Source organism: Mastigoproctus giganteus, chromosome 10 (assembly GCF_048544385.1).
Source record: "Mastigoproctus giganteus isolate SK-2022 chromosome 10, ASM4854438v1, whole genome shotgun sequence".
In the NCBI taxonomy this organism is placed as follows: domain Eukaryota; kingdom Metazoa; phylum Arthropoda; class Arachnida; order Uropygi; family Thelyphonidae; genus Mastigoproctus; species Mastigoproctus giganteus.
Window position 1 is genome coordinate 102,613,395 of NC_143584.1, and position 26,416 is coordinate 102,639,810.

At 37.8% G+C, this 26,416-nt stretch overlaps 1 protein-coding gene across 5 annotated transcripts in view; it reads right to left on the bottom strand.

The window, feature by feature from the left end:
- The window catches only part of LOC150079193 (pleckstrin homology domain-containing family G member 5-like), a 559,615-nt gene that overhangs the window by 227,769 nt on the left and 305,430 nt on the right, over nt 1–26,416 (bottom strand). For all 5 annotated transcript variants that reach the window (XM_090382446.1, XM_090382448.1, XM_090382445.1 and 2 more), the window contains 2 exons: nt 19,839–19,949; nt 13,472–13,621 (listed from right to left, as the gene is read on the bottom strand). In XM_090382446.1, coding sequence (XP_090238572.1) covers nt 13,472–13,621; nt 19,839–19,949 — 261 coding nt within the window. The remainder of the gene's footprint in view (nt 1–13,471; nt 13,622–19,838; nt 19,950–26,416) is intronic.

A 26,416-nucleotide genomic window follows, 5' to 3' on the forward strand; every position in this document is an offset into this window, starting at 1 on the left:
TAATGCTATGTAGATAGCATAGATTTCTGCAGGGTAGCTACTGCATTCAATGGGAAGTTTCTTGGCTATGGTAAAGTTGGGAAATACTGCTACTGCACTAACATAGGCGTCAGTTCTAGATCTGTCCATGTAGATTGGTGTATACTCTGCGTGCAGGGTTCTCAATGTAGAGTAAATTTACAGTATGTTCTGTTGGGGTAAGGTGTTTCCCCAACGATGTGAGTGAAAGGTCACACAGTGGTATGTGATACATCCAAGGTGGAACTGTACAAGAAGTGGTAGGCTGTATCATGCTAAGGTCAATTTGCCAGTCATTGAGTAGGGAATGCAGGACTTTTCTCGCCCATTTGGGTGAGAAAAGTCCATTCTAAGTGGGGTTATCCAGTTGCCCTTTGCCTTTTGCTGCGTAGTTTAACAGACGCATTTGTCTGCATAGATAGAGGTTCCAGTTGCTTCAGCATATAAACTCTGGACTGGTGATATACGGAATACCCCTAGTGCAAGACAAATTGAACTGTGGTGTACATGATCATCAAGCCAACATAAGGCACTTGGTCTAGCAGAGCTGTAGACCACAGAGCCACAGTCTATAGTGATTGTATTAAGGCATGATATAAATGCAATAGCGTGTAACAGCAGTCAGCTAGCCATGTCGTGCCAGATAGTACTCTTAAGATGTTTAGCTTCTTAAGGCAAGTAATCCGGAGCTCTTTTATATGTTCGAGGAAGGTAGGTTTTTGGTCAAGAACCACACCAAGAAAGCAGACACTATGAACTACTGGGATGATTTGATTTTCTTGGTGAAATTCTGGGTCTGGATGTAAGTTATGCTTACTACAGAAGTGTATCCCAACAGTCTTTTGGGGGTTAGAGGCAAAAATCATTGTTTTGTGGCCATTTTACAACTTTGTTGATGGCATCTTGCAACTGTCTCTCTACCATTCATATATTAGGCAAATGGTATGTGAGACAGAAGTCACCAGCAAGTAGTGGACACTGTGGTAGTTCCTGTTATGGAGTTCATTATCATGTTAAATAGGGTGGCACTTAGTACAGAACCTTGCGAAACCCCTTCTTCCTAGATAAAATTTAAAGATCACTGGTTGATGACTGACTTGAAATGTCAGAGTCAATGACTTGATGTGGTGGACCCACCTTCATTTACTCACATTTCCTGTGAGTAAATGAAGGTGGGTCAGATGGGTATGACCTATTCTTGCCCATGTTATTGTTATTTGGTTTTTAGGAACATTAGCAACTAAGGCTATATTTCTCTGGGGATATGCAGTGGTCATTCCTTGACCTTTCCGCATCCTCCGTATTTGGTGGTCATGGGCTCGAACCCCGGTCTAATCAAGAAGCGTGTGCTACGCACTGCTTCTCATGAAAATGGTGTAGGAAGTTTCTGTTAAACTGTGGCAGGTGTCTGTGTAGTCCTAGCTAGCATAGGTTTTGCATTATGCCATACCTCCAAGCTGTGTCAAATGCTTTTTCTATGTCGAAGCATCACGGATGTTTATTTCTGACATGATCAATAAATTAAGAGTGGATCTGCCTTCATGGAAACCGCATTATACCAGGTTAGGCGGGCATTGATCAATTTTTCAAGGACCTTGATCATACAGCTGGTGAGTACAATATGTCAGTAGTGTTGTGGACTTGCAGGATATTTTCCCAGTTTTGGAAATGCCATAACATAAGTGTGATGCCATTTGTTCAGGAAGGTATTATCTTTGGAAATTCTGTTATAAAACAGTAACAATGTCTTAAGGGCTGATTCATGTGCTATCATGGTGTAATGTATTCCATCTGGTCCTGCTGCACTGAGTTTGGTAATGGCTAAAGCATGCTGCAATTCTGTCATTGTGAAAGGGAGATTGTATGCAACACTAGATGCTGATTTGAAGTTGGTGTGTGTGTGTGGTATGGGTGTTTAATGGCGCACAAGCTGCTGTGGCTATATTGCGCTTATTCATAGGAATGTTCAAAAAATACAAATAAATAAATATTTAATGTGAAGACAGTTCAATCTCATTTCATGTCAGAAACTAATCATAGTCGTTCATACATTCCTATTTGTTTCAAATAACAGAAAAGTTCATTAATATTTGCATTTTCATCAATAATATCATTTAATGTTATCCGCTCTTGGAGATTTGCCAGAGAATGAAATGTTGAAGTTTGATGTTGTTGATAATGTGGACAATCTATCAAAATATGTTTGACGGTTAGATGTTCAGAGCACTGTGAACACTCAGGGGGATCATCGCCTGTGAGTAGATGGAGGTGTGTTAGATGGGTATGTCCTATTCTAATCCAAGCGAGTACCAGTTCTTCTCGCCGTAATGTCTGAATGCATGAGTGCCAAAATTTTGGGTCCTGTTTCAACTGGAAAAGTTTGTTATTTGTTTGTTTATGCCATAGCTCTGTCCATTGTGCATGGTATGCTGTTTGAATTATAATATTATAATCATAAACTGGAATAAAGACAGAGGTTAAGTCTAATGTTGAAGGATTTTTAGCAGAAATATCAGCCAGCTCGTTCCCTTTGATGCCTGAATGTGTTGGAATCCAGCAAAAGTTCACTCGTTGCTGACGATCTTTAATTTTTAACAGCAAATTCTTGATTTGATTTAATAAGGGTGATCCTTATGAGAGAGATTCTGCATTGCTCTAATTGAGCTGAGAGAGTCGGTGTAAACTAAATATTTTGCAGAGGGGTGAAGAGTCAAATATTCAAGAGCTAATTGTATTGCATATAATTCTGCTGAAAAGCTGCTGTACTCAGGTGGAAGAGAGGCTGATATGATAGCAGAGGGAAACACTGCTGCTGCTCCAACAGTTGAATGAGATTTGGAACCATCAGTATATATTGGTAAGAAGTCAAAATAGTTTTGAATATGGCTAGCATGTAGTTGTTGCACATTCAGAGTCGGTAAGCAATTCTTTCCCCATTGGAGAAAATAATTATCGTAGGCTGGTTGAGGAAATGGAATCCATGGTGGGTGAGAATAATTCTTTCTGTGCTGCCTACTCTGGAGAGGAACATTCCAATTTTGTGCTATTTCAAGGAGCCGTAGGCCTGCTAGTCGTATTTTATTTGGTTTATTTCTATAGAGATTATGAAATGGTATTGAAGTTGGTGAAATGCTTCTCAGCCTGTGCCTTGCATACCTGAAAATGAGGTGTGTATGATGTCGTGGCTGAGATTTTAATGAACGATTTGCCCAATGCATTTGCAATCTCCAATGGTGTTGTAACATCATAATCTTTCATAGTTAGCATGGGAAGGTTGATGCGTGAATGTTTTGAGTACATTTATCGTATTTTGGCCCATATTGTTTGCGTTTTTGTAGTTCTTGTAATCGTGAAGGCAAAACGTCTCCACTCTTCCCTTTTGCTAGTCTGCCTAATAAGTTTTGCTTTAGCCTGTTTAAGTGGATGAGATTTGCAGTTGTTGGAAACTTCCTGAAGATGTTCCATGCTTTGTTCTTTTCTTTTAGTAGTGTCGCATTCATTATTCCACCAAAATTTTGAGCATGCTGATATTTTCTTGGATTGCTTTGGAACCGCTTCAGTCTGCTGCCTATAATATTTGGTTAGATCTATATTCTGCGGCCAAGTTTATGGATGTTTGCTGGACCTGCTTTTCTTCCAGTATTGCTAATTGTTTGTTAACACTTTGAAAAAGTTCCCTTAGAAAAGTGGGGGATGTTTGTATCAATCTGGTATATCACTAGGTAATAGTCGCTACCTAATGGATTGCTATGAATAGTCCATCCAAATAGAGGATATATGGACGCTAAGCATAGAGAGACATCAATAGCTGAAGGTGGATCCCGTAGATAAATGCACGCGCGTGTGTGTGTGTGTGTGTGTGTACGGCATTATCGAGAGTAATCAAATTGTGCTGGTCAAGTAACTTTTCTATATTTTGTCCTCGTTTGTCCATGTTTTGATTTCTCCATAACAGATGATGATTATTGAGGTCCCCTAGGATGAAGTAGGATTGAGGAAGTTGTTATTGATGTTGTGGGGGGTTTAATGGTGCATAAGCTGCACCTATTTATTTATTATATAAAGAAATCAGATATTCTCATATGGGCAGAAAAATCTGTAATCAAAAAAGATTAAACTCCAGTTTTCTTGAGGAAATTAAAAAATTCTGAAAGACTTGCTTTGTCACCAATCAGATTCTCTAGCATTATTGGTTTACAAAGATTAACTAGTAATAGCATGGTTGAAGTTCTGTTTTGTTTATGGTAGGAGCAGTCAATTAGAATATGTTTAACAGTCAGATTTAAAGAACAATGTGGACAGGGGTGGATCATTTCCTGTGAGTAAATGAAGGTGGGTCATATGGGTATGACCTATTCTTGCCCGTGTTATTGTTAGGTTTTTAGGAGCATTAGCAACTAAGGCCATATTTCTTGACCTTTCCGCATCCTCCGTATTTGGTGGTCACGGGCTTGAACCCCGGTCTAATCAAGAAGCATGTGCTACGCACTGCTTCTCCTGCCCACCTGGCTACAGAGGCACCCTCTTGCCAGTGAAAGGATTACTTCTTCTCGTCTTGATGTGCAGACACCGGAGTGCCAAATTTTCATATCCTGTTTAAATTGAAAGAGTTGACGAGTATTACAAGTTTGAGAGTGCTATAGTTCTGTCCATTTTGATAGGCATGCAGCATTTATGACTGGTGCATAGTCTTATTCTGGAGCAGGGATATTTGTTAAATCTAAGATGGTTGGATTTTTTGCAGCTCTATCGGCTAGTTCAGTATTTCTCAACCTTTTCGTTGCTGCAGTACACTTCTAAAGTCACTAAAATTTTGCAGCACACTGTATGCTACAATCACTACTATAATTATATATTCATAAACATGAAGTTATTTCTGTTGAATATATTTAATAATACACTTATTATTTGTGTATTATTAAATATAATTATATAGTATAGGGCCGACCGGGCTAGCCGGGTGGGTAAAGTGCCTGCCTGGCAACCCAAAGGTCGCGGGTTCGAATCCCGCCTCGGGCTTGGATCAAAGTACTGCAAAAACGTTGGGAGGTGCATTATGGCCACAGAAGCCGATGCGCCAACAACTACCAAAAAAAAAAAAAAATAGTATAGGTCAACAAATATAGTACTAGAAATCAAAACGTGAAGTCACGTTGACTGCAGAAAGGCACTCTGGTCAGTGCAGCATAAATAAATGAATTTTTTGTTTTAATTTTTATTATAAAACTTGTATTTATTGATTTGCATTTTCAGCAGCAGACTGGTTGAGAAACACTGGGCTAGTCCATTACCCAAAATACCAGAATGTGCCTGAATCCAACAGAATGACCAATTGATGGCATTCTTCAATTTGCAGTAATAAGTTTCTAATTTCATCAAGAACAGGGTGAACCTGGTCTGAAGAATTACATGATGCCATGATTGGGCTGAGGAAATCTGTAAATAATAGATTTTAAAGAAGAGTCAGAACAAAGATTTTCTAAAGCTAGTTTAATTGCATATAATTCAGCTGAAAATATACTGAATTCAGATGGAAGGGATGCTGAAATAGTGGTATCCAGAAACACTGCAGCTGCTCCCAACTTTTAAATTAGATTTAGAGCCATCTGTATAAATTGGGAAAAAATCAACATATCTTTGAGTGTGAACTGCATGAATTTGTTTGACATTTGATGTTTGCAAAATATTCTTTCCCCATCAGCAGAGGTAAGTGTCACAGGTCGGTATAGGAGAAATCCATGGTGGTTGAGTGCAGGTTGCTACCTGTTGTATGGAATAGATGGAAATATTCCAAACCTGCATCAGTTCAAGAAGGCAAAGACCAGCTGGTTTTACTATGCTAGATTTATTTCTGTAGAGGATTTCTAACGGCGGATTGAATAGGTATGGCAGAATGGGATGTGAGGCACAACTTTTTATCTTGACAGCATACTTCAGTAACAGCATTTTCGTTCTTAAAGTTAGCAGGGACTGATGAGCAATGTATGGACTGCATGCTAGCAATGTTCTGAATGCACCAAGTGCAATCCTCAAAGCACTGTGTTGAATTGGATCAAGCTAGTGAAATGCACTCATTCCAGCAGAATTGTAGATGGCAGCTCCATAATCAAAACAAGATCTCATTAATGCTCTGTATAACTAAAGCAGGTAGGTACAATCTGCACCCCATGTTTGGGTGGATAAAGCTCTGAGTATATTTAGCTTTTTCAGACAGAAAGTACGTACCATTTTAATATGATCTAAGAAATTTAATTTTTTGTCAAGGATTAATCATAGAAATCTGATATTATTAGTGACTGGGATGGAGATATAGATATGAAGTTTAGGGTCAGTCCAGATGAAGCTTGCGTTGTCTATAAAAATGGATAGCTACTGTTTTGTGCAGTGAGAGTTAATAGCCATTGAGGCTGGCCCATTGCTATATTTTATTAAATAATATCTGAAGCTGTCATTCAGATCTCATATTTTGGGAATGGCAGGAGATGGAAAGGTCATCTGCATAAAATAAGTCTCTACTGTATTTGGAAGCGGTTTAGTGACAGAATCTATTCTAAGAGCAAAAAAAAGTGGCACTCAACATTAATCCCAGTGGAACACCTTCCTGAATGAAGGTTTCTGAAAGGGCATGTTGGTATCGAACTTGAAACAATCTAGAATGTAGAAAATTTTTCACAAATATAGGAAGGTTGCCCTGTAGACCAAAAGAGTAAAGATCACTAAGTATGCCACATCACCAGGTGGTGTCAAAAGCCTTCTCTATATCTATGGAAACCATTACTAGACGTTAGTGTTTCACAAATGCAATTACGAATGGCAAATTCAATTTCCACAGCCAATCTCATCAATTTCTTAAAATTGATGAGATTGGCTGTGGTTGGACTTTGCCGAAATAAATTCCAGGCTTTATTTTTGCTTTCTTTGCTTTTGTGCAGTCCTCATTCCATCATTAATTATAATGCTTTCTGCTTGGAGGATTTGATAATGATATTGAGTCTTTGACCGGCCTCTGTAGCCGAGTGGTCAGGAGTGGGAGTGCAGTAACACATGCTCTTTGAATAGTCCGGGGTTCAAGCCCCTGACTGCTAAATACGGTCGATCTGCCAACCCGCACTCGACCAGTGTGGCAGACTGTGGTCCATTTCCATCAGCATGAATTGTGCTGAGTGGAAAAAAAAAATACTGCAGCCGTTATCAACCCACTGCAATCCTGCAGTGGGTTGATAACAGCTGCAGTCTTTTTTTTTTTTTTTTTTTTAATCGAGTCTTTTGCCACTTTTAGGAGATGCACTGTGATGTTATCTGTCACATGATCAATAGGATGGAGGCGCAGCTAGGTTTTCGGCAACTTTGACAAATTCGTGGCTACATGCCTTTTTTTTGATAATTGGCACAATCATAATAAGTACAGTCAGACCTCTGTTTAACAAACTTCTTTATAGCGAATTTTTCTATTTAGAGATAAAGTTTTCTTTTTGCCGAATTTTTTTAGAATTCGTTAAATAGAATTTAATTCTTTACTGAATTTTTTTCTTTCTTCGTTTTATGGAAACAAAAAAAATTTTTTCGTTCATAGAACGAAGAAAATTTTCCATATAACAACTGCATTACGAGACTTAACTGGGTACGCATCGTTCGCACCCATGGCCTTCAAGCAAGCAATAGTGCTTGTTGTTACGCTCGGATTAAAAGATAAAAGAGATTACCATGTGCAATTCAGTGGGTCCCGTAAAACCTATCTGTCTACCTGTCCCACATACCGAGAAGTCGAGCTGGTCAACTACTTTCTGTGTATCCATAGCTAGTTGGCAGACCAAGGTGTATTAAACATTTGGACATTAGGTTCTAGTCAACCTTCTATTGTAAGCACCCTGTTAGAGATTTAGAAGAGTGGTTTTCCTTTATCCCGACAAGCAGTCATCTGTTGTTTCGTGGAAGTGAAACGGCACATTTCAAAGCTATTGGCCTATCATTGAGCACATTATGAGATACAGAGGAAATGATGCCTCCCACACTACTATCGTAGTTTTTTTCTTAAAAGTTGTCTACGGCAGGAGTGGCCAACTTAATTTGTGATGCGATCTACTTTTTCCCTTCAAAATGTGCCGTGATCTACCATCTCAAAAATTTAATTGCAATGACACTGACCACGACTTCTCTCTTTTTTGAAAGAGGGAAATCGTGGTCAGTGTCATTGTCATATTGAGAGCCCTTTGGCTCTGAACTTCAAAATACATCAGTTTCCATTTCTGCTCCTTTTAGCCCTGAGGGATAGATTTCCCCCCAGGTTACCAGCCACGCCACGTGGAGGGGCAGGAGCTGTGCCACCAGTGACCAAGTGGTTATTGAAGTTAGTAGAGTGGTTAGTATTTGATATGAAGACTAGGTAAAGAAAGGTGGATTTCCTTTCTAGGTTCTTACTTCTGACTTTGCAAGCACAAAACCACTTCATGCAAACAAAAGAGGAGAAAATCAGACAAGAAACTCTATAAATCGCACAAGCACTCTATAAATCGCACAGAGAAAAATGCTCGGCAGTCGGGGCCAATTGTCTTTACAAAAGTGTAGATATTCTTTGAAGTTAATTCAACAGTTTCAATTGATGGCTTTGATTCTTACCTTAATACAAAATTATTCTTTAAAAATCTCTGATAGCTGGTGTCTGTGAAAAGACAAAGTCAGAATATCATATTTAATGTCTTTGGTATGCTTCACATTATTCAGCAAAATGTTCTGCAGGATTTCTACATAAACATTTCTGCAACCTTGTTTCCTACAATCCTGGAGGCACAGAATTGTAGGAAACCACATACTATTCAGAACATGCATAGTATGTGGTTGTACTGAAATTCTGGTGATTCTGGCATTTTATGTACCACAATGGGGTTCCAAATATTAGACAACAATAACAGAGTTAATTGTGAGAACCAGGTGGACTAAAGTTTATCCAATACTGAGGATTCCAAATTATAGCGTGGTCAAAAATAAATGTGAAATGTGTTTTTAATCTATATTCATTTTTGATCAGATGGCATATCAAGCTTAATGTAAATTGTTTGATTAATTTTATTCAATCAAACCTGTGTGATTAATTAAAATGTTCCATTCTTCTACAGGTACAAATTACTGTATGGAGAGGTATATTAAAAGTTTGTGACCCGAGTATGAAGGGTTTTCCTGAGGAGTCTGATAACATGTTACTTTTCAATGTAGCACCCTTTCGAGTCAATACACTTTTGTCACCAATGCTTCAATGCGTTGATTCCAGCTACATTCCAAATACCAAATACCATTTTCCCACAGTGGGAAAATGGATGCCAGCCAGGTATTTTGTTTTTTTTTTTTTCAAATTGGGAAACAGGTAAAAGTCTGAATGCCATATATGGGAGTTGATCCAAGATGCAGACACATTTATGCAGTGCAGTTATGGCAATGACAGCCTTGTGAGCAGGCACATTTTTCTGGTAGAACAAGATTCCTTTGCTGAGATTTTCTTGACATTTGTCTGTGTTTTCTTGCACATGCTTCACAAGGTCTGCATAATATGCTGTGACTGTCTGGCCTTTCTGAAGGTAATCCACTATCAACACTCCATCAGCATTCCAAAAACCGATTTCATCACCTCATCAGCAGAATAAATCGACTTTTAACAATCCTTGTGTGCTGTCAACTACTTTGGGACCCATCATGCTGATACCTTTTTCATAGCAGGAACCTCTGTTATTATGTTTTACATGTTTAGATGAGATGTCCAAGATAGAACATACTGAACTGTCACTTCTCAATCACTCATCATGAGATCATGTGCATTATTAACAACTTCTGGAGTGACGGATGTTGCAGGCCTTCCAGGGTGGTTCATCTTCTAGGCTCTTCTTCCCTTATTAAATTCTGCTGTCCACTTCTTAACCATGGAATAGGAAGGGGTATCCTCCCCCAATGTTTCAACTGTTTCCTTATGAATTGCCTTTGGCATTAGTCTCTCCTCTCCCCATATACTGGATGACTACATGCTAAATGATTTTATCCATCTTTCCTCATTCACACTTCAGGACACGTAATTAAAAGATGTTGTTGAAACCAAATGAAACTCTGTAGATTTCAAGTAGGGCTCAAAATATCAGTCAAAATCTTAATACTGGTATTCCAAAAACAAACATTTTTCTCAATAAATTTTGATGACAATTAGTTGCAATAAAGTAAGGAAATAAGTAATTAGTTGAATTACTGTTTGAAATCAAACTTTTATTACACTAATAAATATCTGACAAAAAAATTATAAAAAATAGTTATTCTAAAAAAAAAAAAATACATATTGATACTGCAAATTTTAGTTATGTTTAAGCATCCACACTGCCTGTCCGAATAAAGTGAGCTCTTAAGAAACATAAGCAATCAATAGGGTTATCGTTTAAACCAGATCTAATTTTGGTACATATTTGATTAGTGGCAGAAAACATCCTTTTGGATTCTAAGCTGGATGGTGCTATTGCACTGAGATTGTCATAGATGAGTTGCAGGTTTACTCTCCTCATTCCCTCATCTTCAAAAAAATCTTATTTCCTTTTTTAACCTTTGAACTTTTTTAGCAGGAACAGTTAAGTCTTTGATTAATTTCTGAATTAAGTTTATCTTTTGATGACTGCATCTCATTACAGTCAGGCAATTTCTTATTTTTGGAAAGAATTGCAGAACACTGATGTTCTGTTCCATGTTGGTATTCTAAGGTTGAATTCTGCTCATCATTTTCTAAAGGAGAAAGATGTTTTATTAAGCGGAGTATAATTTTCACTATAGTACCTTTAATGAGTCTAAGAAATAATTTGCTATCATCTTGTATCCCGCTTTGCAAATACTGAAGGACCTTTGTTAATTTGTACACCCCTGTGAAATATGGAGTTTCAATGCCATATGCAATTCACTAGTTATTTCAGAATTTTGTTTTCCAGAGAGTTTATCATAAATTTTATGGCAGCATCTGCAGGTAAAAGATTTGCTTCTTTGCGGCATAGTGTGACTACCACTAACTTTATAGGCATTAGTGTAGATATAGCAGCAGATAATAAATTAAATTCATCCTCACAGAAATATATACTTGAATCTAAATCAGTTAAAAAAGCTTTCTGCACACAACATCAACTCAAAAAAATCTTTCAAGCATGGACAATTGTTGTTATTGGGGTTTAGGAGCATCAGCGACTAAGGCCATGTTGCTGTGTGTATATTGTCTGTAAATTGCATGTGTTCTGAGGTTGATTTTCTGTTTGCTGGACAAAAAACCTGAAAACTGGAGGAAAAACTATTCTACACTTGACTGAGGCCAACTAACTCAACCATGTTGTGAAAGAGACCCATAAAAATTCCTCCCATCACCGACGAGATTTGAACTCGGGTCTTTTCCCACGAGGTGTAGAGAGGATGGCGATCCTATCAATTAAAATACTCTGCTAACCACGAGAGCTGGGTGGACAACTCTTCCAACGAGCCTTGGAATCTAATTGCAATGCAATTTCTTTGCCAATTCTGCTGCAATATACTTTTGTAAATATTTATCATTTTTGGTTGGTGAGCTTCTAAAAATTAAATACTTTTCTTTCTACTAAAATTATTCATTAGCATGCAATTTTTACTTTTTCCATAAAAAAAAAAAGTAAACTGCAGCTATTATCAACCCACTGCAGGGTGGAAGCCTCCTCAACATAAGACATTAAAGAACAAAACAAGATGATATTTTTGGTGACGAGATTTATTTAAGACCACTTCTCATTAAAGTGACGAGAAGTGGCCTTAAATAAGTTACATTACAAATTAAATTATATTACAAAAATTACTAGATTTTACCATGAGATTTAGAACATTAAACTTAAATAACCAAATGACAACTGATACATATACAATTTACATATACTATTGTCCCCCACAGTTCATGGGAGCAAGCAACAAGGGCAGTGTCAGGCTCATTTCTTCACTATGTTCATTAGTTAATTCACAGGGATCTCCAAGTGGTGATGAAGGGTATTGTCTTTGGATGTGAAGAAAGAAAGCTTTTCCTTGTGCACACTGTCTGGATCAACATAGAGTATTCCTTACTGGGAGCAACCGGGGAAGTTTCACTTCTGTCCAGACAGTTGCGATTGGTTGTAACGCTTTGTCAAATGATGGTGGTGCCAGTCCCAGTTTTAGTTAAGCAGTATGGCAATTTGCAGATGGTTTTTGTTATTTTGTGGTCTATGGGACCAAGTATCCCAAGTCTATATCATCAGTTGACATCAAATTTCTGAAGGTCAGCATAGATGACCTGGATTCGTCCGAGCATCTGGTATGGTAGGAAATGATCTGATAAGTGGAGGTGTGAATGAAGAGGGCAAATAGTTGAGGTGACTCTGAGCTGGGTGGAATCTTCCAGCCACACAGATCCCAGAATGAAGGAGACATGATCAGAGTGGTCAACACCTTTACCGTGATTACCAGTCTTTTTTTCATCAGTGAGAGAAGGCAACCTTGATCAGACCAGTCAACACCTTAACCGTGATTACCAGTCTTTTTTCATCAACAAAAGAGAAGACAGGCTGGGGATTCCCAGGGCCTGGGCCATTTCAGTTGTATGAACATGGGGTGGTAACTTATGCTTGTAAGTTAGCTAATATTCCATTTGAGGAGCCAATATGCCACTGCCCAAATAGGTTTACTGCTTGTAGATGCTGCTGCTGCTGCTGCTGCTGCTGATGCCCAGAATTCAGCTACATAAAGTAGCAGGGAATATATAGTGATCCTGACATTTTATTGCTGTGACTCTGTCTGAGATGTAATGCAGGTGTTGTTTTGCTCTCCATTTCAGGTTCAGCACACTGATGAGTTTGTCAATGTGCTGGTTGAACTTCCCAGGGTTAAGGTGAAAACACGATCACATCACATGAGCTCACATATTACTAAAGCACATTTCTGGAGGTCACTAAATCAAAAACATAAAAACAATTTGCAGTTTCTGGTTTATTCGGCTTTTCTGTTAATGCAATCTATTATAAACAGGCAAACTTTTTGCATTTGCGATAATACCGATAGGTGGAATTCTGTGGGTTTTTACATTATTATGGTGAAATCTATGTCCCCTTGACTGAAATCTTCAGTCATATAAAAAAACAAATAAATTTTCAGAATCTTCTCCCATTCCTATTTTCTAAGCTTAGTAAACTTGTTGCTCTGCATTTCACTTGTGCAAGTCATGGTCGTTATTGATGGCTAATTATTTTTTTACTGTTTTACAGTCCTGAAGGGAAAAAAAAACTGAGTTTAAAAAAATGTACGCAAGTCAGAAATTATGAAACACGAGCTTACATAAGTTGGGGACTAACTGTACATAATTTTATATGAAATACAGCTTGGATAAAACTGTCCAATCACTGCACAGAATGACTGTGTTACAAAACAAATATTTCAAATAGAAAAAAATACTTACCATATTTTGTAATATCCCACGGTCTTCCTCTTTCTCAGTTTTTTTAAGTATAGCTTTCAAAAGAAGAGAATATTTTGTTAGCCTCTGCATTGGCTTGACAAGCAAATCCAGGAGTCTGAGCCTCTTACAGTCTTTGTGCGTTTCACACCACTGAAACAGCAAAATGGTTGTTATCACTGACATTCATTAAGATGTGTGTGTGTGTGTGATTAATGAAGACCTGAAATATGAGAAGTACATGAAGATGGTGAATCCAATATTTTCTCTTAACCTCAACAGCTTATTCCCGATGTCACTTCGACAGAAAACTGTCATTAGAACGTAAAGCCCCAATTTTCAGTGGTTATGCAGTTATGGTTATATGAATTTTAAAAGTAAGGATAATTGAGAAAGATAATAAATTAAGAAAACTACATTTAGTCTTAATCTTGGCTAAAGGTGGTTATTTGTGAATAATCACATCTTGGCTCATTTGTGAATATTGATGATTATGGAGTTTAGGATATTTTAAGTTAAAGAATGATTTTAATAATAAGTCATTATAATTTCATTGACAACGCACAATGTGAAGTGTTATTGTTGAAAAAGGCTAGCCTCAACATTGCTTTGCTGGTCACACTGGCTGGGATGGTCCATTTTTCTCTTTGGTGGTAATAAAGAAATGGAGATCGTGGTGGTAATAGTCACCAGGATCTCCAGATCTTAGATTTATATCTGTGTGGGATATGAGATATACAGCAGCACTAGTTACACCGGTCATCACGTTTTGGATGCTGAAGCCTTTCGGTCAGATGATTTTGTTTTTGGGAATTTTTGTCCCTGAGGCTTGTTGCAAATATTTTTATAGGTATGACAGGCTAGGGATTGCAACCATGGAATCTAAAATGCTGATAGAACTGATATATTCAGGAGCCACTTGTGAGTCAAGTGGACTGATTTTTTTTAAAATTAAGTCTAGATATTCTGCAACAGCCAAATCCTCTGCTTCCATCATTCACCATGGTGTGATTGTTAGTATACCCTGGTTATATTCCACATAAATAATTCTTGAAACACTGTACTGTGGGACCACACAGGTATGAACCAATGTAAGCTGCAGCAGCCACATCACTAGGCAACACCCTCGTCACACATTTCGATGCAACCACTATGATTATTGGAAAGTTCAAGTGGTGAAACATATTTTTAATCTTCATCTCTTCCATCGTGTAATATGATGGAAGAGATGTTGGGCATCATGGAGAGATCCAGCATTCCTTACCTTGAGGGTATAGCTGTCAAATAGTTTTTACAGGGCAGCCAATAAACAGCTCTTCAGACTGAGTCCAAGTAGCATGTATGCGGGTGGGGGACACTGTCAAGGCCATGTATTGTCAAAGGGCTGGGTGTATTTTTTGCTATGTATATAGTTACATTAATAGAACAAACTGATTTATATAAAGAGAATTAAACCACCCCATTTTTTTTTCTTTTTCATAAATTTATTTCACAAATATATGAGGTCCAAGTAAAAATCTCAAAGATTTTCATTTCCAACAACAGTCCACCAAGCCCACTTACTTTTGCTGACATTGCAAATTATCAGTAGCATCAACTACTACTACTAATCTCACTTTCTCTAATTATTTACTTTGATTCCTTTTTCTTCAAATTCAATACTTATGCAACTTCTTGGATATTCCTTCTCAGAGAGACATCCTAATTTGGAATCTTCTCTGTTTTGGTCTCCTCTTGATTAAAATACCTCTAGCTCAATTTGTCAAATTCATCTGTTGCCTTTATAATTCTGCTAACTCTACTAATCATACTGAACCCCGACCTCCATTCTTTGAAACTCTTTCTCCAATAAGACTTTCCTAATGATGAAGTAAATTTCCTTAGTAACGTTCGCAACTCCAGTTGGCTTCTGTTTTCTAGTTGTATGGACTCAGCTTCAGAATGCTGAGGTCTTTGCAATTACTAATGACCCTACTCAGCTTGTTAATCTACTCACCAAACAATCCAAACTACACACACTGAATACTCTTGATCTTTTTCTCACAAATAACCCTTCAAAGTACACAGTTAAGGTGAGTGGTCTTCTAGCCACTTCAGATCACAACTTGGTGATGATACTTTTTCTAACAGCTCCTTTCTTTTGTGGCAATTCTCAAACCTTGTGTTAATTGGCATTTTAAGAACATGAAATGGGATGATCTACGAGACTTTCATAGTTGTTTTCCATGGTTAGATTGTTTGAAATCTTCTGATCCCAATATTTTCTCATATCATATTGAAATTATTCTTGTAGAAATGAAATCATTTATTCCACATCCCACTTTAAAACCATGTACTTTATCCAAACCTTGGTTTTCCAATAAATGCACTGAGGCTATTGACAAGATAACAATGTAGAATATATTGCAATTAGCTTGTATCCAAATCTCCAGCTGCATTTTCTGCTTACACTAAAGCTCATAACAAATTATAAAACAGTTATTAATTATTCCAAGCTTGATTTTGAACAGTTAAAGAGTAAAAAACTTGCTTCTTTTCCAAATGGTAGTCGGGCAATATAAAGCATCCTACTTCACTCGCATTCTACTTTTCTTCTAACTCTTGTATTGATGACCTTGTAAACCTCCTCTTATCATACTCAGTATGATCTACATATGTTGTTATTTGGTTTTTAGGAGCATTAGCAACTAAGGCCATATTACTCCAGGAATATGCGGTGGTCATTCCCTGACCTTTCCGCATCCTCCATATTTGGTGGTGACAGGCTCAAACCCCGGTCTAATCAAGAAGCATGTGCTACGCACTGCTGCTCCTTCCCACCTGGCTACGGAGGCACCCATGATCTACATAAAGCATCCTGCAGTCTTCTATGAGAGGATGTTAGAAGAATTCTGAATAATCTTGACATCAAGAAATAAAAGTTTCACATACTGATGGTACTTGGGCATTGTTCTCAAAAACCTAATCTTCTGAGCTTGTTCCTATTCTGCATTGCCTTTTCTCATTTTTTTAACGCACCAGTGTTTTTACTTCTGCTTGGAAATTCTCATATCCAGTCAGTTCCTAAATAGGGTGACAAATCCCTCCCATCCAATTACCGCCTCACTGCACTCACGTCTACTCTTTCCAAAATAATTGAGATATCCATCAAATACCAACTCTCAAACTATCTTGAAACTTTTCATGTAATCAATAATCTCCAACAGAAGTTCCATCGATGCAGATCTATTGGTGATATATTTGCTTATGTTGCTTATCATTGTGCAAATTTGATGAAAATGTCTGATGCCACTCAAGCAGTTGCTTTAAATTGTCTTCTAAAACTCCCATCTTATGAATCGATTATTTTTGAAATTTGGTATCATTTCTGACTGGTCCATGAGGGAGAAGGTAGATGGCTCCCTGTCTTTGAACTTCTCCAATAATGCTGATGTTCCCAGAGAATTCATTTCTTTGGATAAATCAATCATTTTGTTTAAACCTAAACTAATTAGCCAACCAATTTCATTGAGAACGTAACCATAAAAAGTAACAAATTAACTCGTAAAGTCGGGAACTACCTATATTCACAATTACAAATTTATTTTGTAGTTCTTTAACTTGCCTTTTTATGCTTTTATTTTTAAATATTGTGGATTGTTTCATTTACTATACCTGAGTAAAATATTTTTGGCAACCACTGATATGGTACACCCACCAGGGGATGTGGGATATTGTGCGTTAGCAGTGTAATGGATGGGCACCAGGTTTTGGCTGTCCAGGTGATGGCTCCTTCCTGGTAGCAAAGTGGCCTGACATAAACAACACTGCAGTATGTACACTAATACATACACCGATGAGCCAAAAAATTATGACCACCTACCTAATATGATGTTGGTCCTGTACATGCAGCCAAAACAGCTAGTACCCAGCGAGGCATGGATGCTACAAGATTTCTAAATGTGTCTTGTGGTATCTGGTACCAAAATGTAAGCAGCAGATCCTTTAACTCCTGTAAGGTCCGTGGTTGAGATGCTGCAGATCGGAGTTGCTGTTCCAACATAAACAACAAATGCTCAATGGGATTGATGTCTGGGGAATTTGGAGGCCAGGGCAATACATGAAAGTTTTCCTCATGTTCTGTGAACCAGTCTTGAACAATCCGGGCAGTGTGGCATGGCACATTATCCTGCTGAAAGACGGCACCACCAGAGGGGGAGACCATTGCCATGAAAGGGTGTACCTGGTCAGCAATGATGTTTAGGTAGGTGGTAGATGTCAGAGTGCAAGGCATATGGATGACTGGACCCAGGGCATCCCAGCAGAACATCACCCAAAGTATGACACCGCTGCCGCCATCCGCTTGTTTTCATCCCACAGTGCATCCAGGTGCCACTTCCCCAGGTAAATGATGCACATGTAACCGGCCGTCCACATGGCGCAACAGGAAGCGTGATTCATCGGACCAAACCTTCTTCCAATCACTAAAGTTCCGGTTTTGATGTTCGTGTGCCCATTGTAGGCACTGTCACCGGTGAACCGTGGTTAGCATGGGCACTCTGAGCGGCCTGCAGCTACACAGCCCCATTTGCTCATCGTGGACTAATGTTATTAGTGGAGTCCTTCAGGGTTCAGTGTTGGGTCCATTGTTGTTTTCTGTATTTATAAATAATATTGATGAAGGTATATCAAGCTTAATGTCCAAGTTTGCAGACGAAACAAAGGCAGGGCTGTTAAGGATGCTACTGATGCTATGCTGCTGCAACAGGATCTGGAAAGGTTGAGCAGATGGGCTGAGAGGCGGGAAATGAAGTTTAATATTGACAAATGTAAAGTACTAAATATGGGAAACAGCAACCCCAGAGCAACGTATCAACTCTGTGGTACTACACTGACAGTGGTAGAGAATGAGAAGGACCTGGGGGTAATTGTGCAGGCAGATATGAAGTTCGCTGAGCAGTGTAGACGGGCTTCAAGAGTAGCTCATGGTGTCTTATCAATGATATACAGGAATTTTTCTAGCAGGGATAGGGAGGTGATTATTCCCTTGTATAAGGCAATGGTCAGGCTGCATCTTGAGTACTGTATACAGGTCTGGAGGCCTCATTTCAAGAAGGATGTAGAGCTGCTGGAACGAATACAAAGAAGGGCAACAAGGTTAGCGAACAGAACGAAAGGTTGCTCTTACGAAGAAAGGCTTAAGTTTTGCAAATTACAGTGTCTGTAGACTAGGCACCGGCGAGGTGATCTGATAGAGGTGTACAAAGCCTTGAATGGTTTGAGCATGCTCAATGCTGATGGGATACTGCCTCTCGCTCAGAATAATCACCTGAGAGGGCATAAATTCAAATTGAAGAAAGACAGATGTAGGATAGATGTGCAGAAGTTTGCCTTTAGCCAGCGGGTAGTTGGTTGGTGGAACAGACTTCCATCCCTTGTTGTGGAAGTTGATTGCCTAAATAAATTTAAGGCTCAGCTGGACAGGTATTTCGAATGAACGGAGGGGTGAAGTGGAAGGGTTTTTTTTTTTTTGGCTGATGCTGCATAAGCTTGCTTTCTTGCATCATATGCCTCTACTAATGCTAATGCTCAATATGGTTCAATGTACTGTTTGTTGTGACACATTACTCCCGTCACCAGCATTCCAATTATATTTATCAGCGAGTCGTGTCAGCTGCCCTTCTGTCGCAACATACCATCCGGGAGAGAGTTCATTTACCTCAAGCATCGATGAGCCATAGTCGTCCAACATCTCCCTGGCAGTTCGTGAGTTTCCCCTTCTCGGACCACTTTCGGTAGGTACTAACAATGGCTGACTGTGAGCACTCCACCAGCTATGCTGTTTCCCATATGCTCTGGCCATTAGAATCTGGCCTTTGTCAAACTCACTTAAGTCCACTGCCTTTCCCATCCGAAGAACAAGGGTAACACTGATTAATGGAGCTCAGTATCAGGTGTTTTTTGTACTGTGTCCTAACCCACGCATGCACCATAGTTCACCTGTAGTTGCTTCGATTTGCATAACGACTTGCTGATCATAATGTTTTGGCTCATCGGTGTACACAAACATACATTTATACTATGTCAGGCCCATTTTACAGAGTATCTGTATTTCTTCACAGAGGTATTAGGTGGAGATAGGCATATGCCTGAGATCCACCATATACAGAGAACACATACACATGTTCAAGAACAATGACTTTAATCAGATTTGTACTAACATCCAGTACACTTCTTATCCAGCCCTTTTAAGGAATATGATTAACAGTACCTTACAAATAAAAAGCTAAAAAGCGAACATCATAAGACTAGAAAAAAAGCTAAAAATATTAAATCTGAAAAATAAAAATTAAAAAAAACTAAAAAACAGCTAAAAATAAATTATACTCACTGCAAGGTAAGCATTGAAAAGTTCACTGTTCACCCTTTTCTGCTTGATATAATCAGTACAGTTGCTTTGGTTTAAACAGTATTTGGTATATGGCTTGAAAAATTCATCAAACTGTGAACAGATTTATTATATAAAAATATTTTAAAATATACAGATACAATAGAAACAAAAAATATCTACTTATGACATTCATTTTTATATATCCATTCTGTCATTAAATTATATATTTAATATAATTATTAAATAAGGGTGAAATGTTGCCCTTATCCACAACTGTTCACAAAGGTCAAATAAAACTTGGGCTAAATAAAGGTTAGTTCATTCTTTCACCTCTCATACATGAGATATCATCAAAAGGTTTAGGGACTAAATATGTCCACTGAAATTGCAACATTATCATTAGTTGTAATTTGCAACATATTCAGTGACTCATCCATACACAGCAATGCATGAATCCACTTATCTAAGAGTAGGTATACACTGAGTGGACAGAAACCATGGGATAACCACCTAGTAACGGGTAGGCCCACCCTTTGCCCGGATGAGAGCATCACATGGCAAGGCATTGAGTCCACTAGTTCACGAAAGTGTTCCACAGGTATTTCCATCCATATTTGCTGCTGTCCATAATTCTATCACATTCCTGGGTGGAGGATCTAAAGCTTGAACGGACCTTTCCACAGCATCCCAAAGATGCTCTCCAAGGTTCATGTCTGGTGAATGAGGTGGTCATTCCATGGTGGTAAAATCTGTGGAATACTCTTCAAACCATATTCTAGTCACCACGGCTCTGTGGAGAGGTGCATTGTCCTGCTGGAAGAGTCCATTTCCCTGTGCATGCACGATGGTCTGCAAGGATGGATAAGTAACCTGGACTGTTCAGAGATATGTCTAGACGTACTAGAGGTCCCAACGTGCCAGTTGAACACACCCCAGACCATTACTGACCATCCAAGGCACACTATAACTATAGCAGCTAATGCACCAATAAACAACCCCCCCCCACACACACCATAGTTTTCTGTGTCGCCTGATAATTTATATGCATCTCGTGAATTTTTCTTCTCTGCCACGAATCCCATTAGTTCATCTGATATCCCTTTAGGCTTAAACCTTGAACAGTATTTCTTAACCTTTATGAAAAGCCTAGTAGCTTCCGCAATTAATTCCTTGAATGCTTCCCATTAGAATTTGTTGTTGGTAACATCACCAGTTCATCCCACCAACTGATGATTATAAGAAAAAAGCATAAAAACAAAATGGAAGCAGATTGCTAATGACAGTTATGAGTGTATTAAATTGTGTCTCTCCCTTTCCCTGTGGATGGTCATTCCTACCACCTGAATTGGTTGTTCTTTCACACCCCCCCCCATCCTGGGTGGAACCCTCTCCTCTTTTGCCTGGTGGGTTAGCCAAATGCCAACTATCATTTCCCACCCCAGAGTACATTGGGCATCCCGACCTTTTGTGTCCCCACTTTCAATCAGGTGGGCACCTTCAATATCTACCCCCTTTCTCTCTATCACCGTAACCCCTCCCACTTCCTATCTTCCCAATATTCCCTTCTAAGTTTCATTCTTTTTTTTTTTTTTTACTGGGCTTTTCCTGTCTGTAGCCTTGGCTACCACATGTTTGCCATGCCAGTACTTTATACTCCCTACTGTTCAGCCTGTATCCTGAACAGTAAACTAGATGTTTCTGTGTTAAAACACCAGCCCTACGCTAAGAGGCTGGATGAACAACACAACAAATACTCACTAACTTACATAAATCTGGCCTTTACACAGTTTGTATTCACACTGCTTAACACGGTGTTGGGAGAAAACCTCTGAGCCACATTACAATTAACACTATACACTGTTCTAAACAATTCCAGAACTAGGGATCATAAATTCAAATTACAGGGCTGAGGTTTAGACTAGACTGTAGGAAATTTTCTTTTAGCCAGTGGGTCTTTGATAGCTGGAACAAGTTGCCCTTGCAGGTAGTTGAGGCTGACAGTTTGAATAAATTCAAAGGTCTACTGGATACTTACCTGTGTGAGGAGGGAAGCAAATAGTTTGTGTTTTCTTATCTACTTGGGGTTTGTTCCGTGCACCCATATTTTACTTAAGAGGACTAGTGCACACTCCGGAATAAAAAATTAAATATATAAGTATAATATTTTTTTTATTATAAATCATTTACATGGAAGGCATTATATCTACAATCACATTTATAAAATCATTTGTTTGACTGTTTGCTTGATCTACATTTGTTCAGTAAGTTAAACAAGGATGGAAGATACACCCCAAGTCTGAAGCGAGCACATGAGTTTTTTTTTTCAGACATAGGCAAAACCGAAGGGATGATCAAATAAAGCCATACAATCAAACAAATACTCGTATTGAAGTATTAATAAAACATTTATAATTTTAATTTAATTACATTTTGAAAAACTAGTTTATTTTTAATTAATATTAATTTATTGCAGATTATCTCATGCACTCCATGGATCATCTCGCACACCCCTAGGGGTGCATGCACCCAACTTTGGAGAACACTCCTCTAGACATTACCCATGAACCAGATTACATAATAGGGCTGACAGTACAGGTACCAGTAGCAGGAAGTGATCACAGAGTTCTATGGTGTATGATGAAGAGAGAGGAAGCAGTAATTAAAGGCAAAGGAATGGGTTACAATTTCTAAAAAGGAAATTACGACGGATTGAGATGCAGCATGGCCTCTATTAACTGGGTAGATATCTCACAAAGAATGAATACAATTGAATTATGGTATACTTTAAAACATTAATCACAGAAGCCTTGAATGCTAAAAAAAATTTTTTTTTTTAATTAAAAAAAAAAAAAAAAAATACTCCATGAGGTGGATTCCAAGTTGGATGAATAATCAAGTTGCCAGATTACTTGAGCAGAAAGATGGCATGGAAAAGTTAGAGCATTAAAAAGTACTGAATCCTATAAAAGCTACAAATTGATCTGTAATAGTGCTACAGAAAAGGTTAGGCTGGCAAAGACAGATGAGACACTGCTAGCAAGGGGGGGGTAAGGAATTCTTCACATATATAAATGTAAAGAAGAGAAGGACGAATCAGATCAGACCCTTGTGTAATGGACGTGGGATAGTATTAGATATCCCAGCTGAAGTTGCATATGAACTCAACAGTTATTTTGCATCAATATTTACAGAAGAAAAACCCTTTATATCAATTGAGAAATTATGGGAATGAAGTTGAAAAAAAAATTTAATTAATGATGTTGAAATTTTGCATGTTTATTTAATGAAAAAAACTTGAGCCTACAGTCCAGTAAGGTTCCCAGAGTTGAGGGCATATACCCTATTATCTTAAGGGAGGTGACAGGTAAGTGCATTGAACCATTGAGGCTAATTATGAGAGCATTACTGGACTTGGGAGAGATTCTGTTGGATTGGAAAAGTGCTGTGTCTCCAATACAAAAAGTGCAATTCTAGGAGTGAAGTGGGAAATTACCAGCCAGTTAGTCTAACTTCAGAAGTAGGGAAAATCATGGAGACAATTATCAAGGGTGGAATTTGGGATCATTTATATAGACATGGAATTCTGAATGATACTCAAGCATGGTTTTGTAAAGGGAAAATCATGTTTAACTAATCTGGTTAGCTATTTTGACAGGGTCACTCAAGAGCTGGATTTAGGGAATAATTTTGACATTGTTTATTTGGATTTTAGCAAAGCATCTGACTCAGTCCCACATGAGGTTACTTTATAAGCTGGAATAGTTTAATAGTTTTAAATAAATTAGTTTTAATAAATAAATAATAAATTAGCTTTAATGGTTTTAAATAAATTTAAAACTATTAAAAAGATACAAGTTTTTTTATTTAATTTATAGCAGGAATACATGACAAAGAAATTTATTTTCAGATTATATTCCAGAAAAATTTAGCCAAACCTTATTTGATATTGACATTACAATTTAGAATTTAAAAATGATTTATAAAACTAATTTATTGAAGATGAAATTACATAATACATTTAGGGCAAAAGCCTCAGGTTATGTAGAAGTTAGCTAGCATATAAGTTAGTGCTAGAGAATCATGTCTATATGTAGCCAACTACTAAGTAGTTGAAAATGGCACCATTTAAGTATGTCTCATATTTTGAATACCTTCACAACGAGTTATCATGATATTGCACTACCTCGAATAAGTAATGCTTCACCACTGGGGATAACTACTGTTACTTATTCTCGGTGGATGCCACCATCCAGACAGCACCATTTCGGAGATTGTTAGCTCCTCATCAGTGGGTGACCATGTACCCTAGTAACAATCCAGTTGTGAAGTATAACTTCACAAAATGAGATATGCCTAATGGTGTACAAATAATTAAGATTACATAATACATTTAGGGTGATAGCCTCAAGTTACGTAGAAGTTAACTAGCTAGTATATAACAGAGCTATGGTGCTCAATACGTTCTACGTTGATATCAATATTTGTCTCAATATGATACGTAGAACACTTCTGTATGATACTCTCCAGAAATGAAAACGAATAAAGATTAACGCAAAATGATTACAGTAAAAAATCAATTGAACACAATTCAAAAATTAACTAAAATTCAAAAAAACAATTTTAAAGAATTAAGTTAGTGCTAGAGCATCATGTCTATACATAGCTAACTACTAAATAGTTGAAAATGGCATCATTTAAGTATATCTCATATTGTGAATAAAAAAGTTATATTATATATATAAAAGAATAAAAAAGTTATATTTTGCAACTGGGTTGTCATCACTGCAACACTAGGGTACCTACCCACCCACCGATGAGGAGCCAACAAGCTCTGAAACAGTGCCATCTGGGTAATAGTATCCGCCTAGAATAAGTAATAGTGTTTTTCCCCGTTGGTGAAGCGTTACTTATTCGAGGTAGTGCAATATAATCATAGTCTCAGTGTATAGAATTTAAAAACTAACTGAGACCACTGTACTCACCCTCATGGAAGCGAATGCCCTTCCCTTTACCCTTGACAGTAGTTACATCAAAGTAAGACCCACATCAGCACACTGTAATCGCTGTCAACCAGAGGGTCTTTTACCTGCAGCTTCTTACTGCCAGAAGAGTCACTGCTGATAATCAGATCGAGAATACTACTTCCTCTTGTTGCATGCCTAACATGTTGCTATAGGAAACATGTCATCCAATAAATCCACAAAAATTCTTGCTAGTGTGAGAGTGACCAACCCACAAGTTCAAGTCAATATCTGGAATATTCAAATTCCTCCCACCCATTATAAGATATTTCAATTTATTAGCAAACTCTATTCCTTTGTAGAATTTTTTGTCATACATGTCATTAAGCCCATAACACTTTCCTACTCTCATTTTTGTTTTCTCAGCAAACTGATTCAACAGAGATTTAGTGTGGTGTAAGGCTAAGTGACACAATGTCACTTAGACTTAAGGGATGATGATATAATCAGTACTTCAAATTCATACGATTTAATTAGTATGCCCTAAGCATTAGTAATAGTATTCGCGATATAGTGCAAGGAAGCTGCAGGCTTTTGCTTCACTGGTAAAAAATAGACAAAAAAAGAGAGTAGACACAAATATACAAATTATGTACAGACAAACTTGATTATAACGAGAAGGGAAATAACAAGATCATGACTGTAACAAGCAAAAAGCCCTAATGATTTTAATTTACACATATTCCCATACAATCGCTTACTGTTATAACAAGCATACTACACAGATAAACCAAACAAATTTTCAGACAAAATTTGAAACAAATTTTGCTCGGGTAGTTGAAAAATCCCCAATTCTTGAAATGGATGAAAAATAAAAAGGGCAACTTAGCTTCACAACCACCTGCATTGGATTAGTGGCTGGTTTATGACATCCTTCCTGTGATGGGGGTTATACAATAGTGCAATGGCATTCCACTTCTCGTATTACCCTATTTACAGATTGTCTTGTATTCACTGAACTATAAATTTATTTCGGTACTTCTAAGAACTTTGTATGCATTTTGGGCTTCTATGAACTTTGTATGCAGATCACTTTATTATCATTTTAAATGAAAAATCAGTTAGAAACGGACCCTTCCTTCGGAAACATGGCTACTAACAAAACAAAGTATCTCCCGCTTCGCAAAGAAGTCGAAATTATTCGTGAGTTGGAATGTGGTGCAAAAAATGTTGAAGTGTGTAAAAAGTTTTTTGTCCTCTTCCAGTGTATCGACATTGTGGAAGAATAAATGTTTACATATTGGCACTGGAAAAGAACATAACCGAAAAAAAAAAAAAAATATATATATATATATATTAGAAAGTGCAAGATTACAAATATTGATGAAGCATTGCTTCAATGGCTCACCACACAAAGAAGTGCTAGATTTTCAATAGACGGTCCAATCTTGAGGGCTCAAGCGTTGTATCCAAATTGTTTAGCAATTTGGATACGATGATTTTGTTGTAACAACGGTTAACTGGATTGATTTAAAAACCAACATAACATCGTTTATGCAAAAATTAGTGGAAAATCTTGATCTACAGATCCAATAATGGCAAACGAATGGATTGACC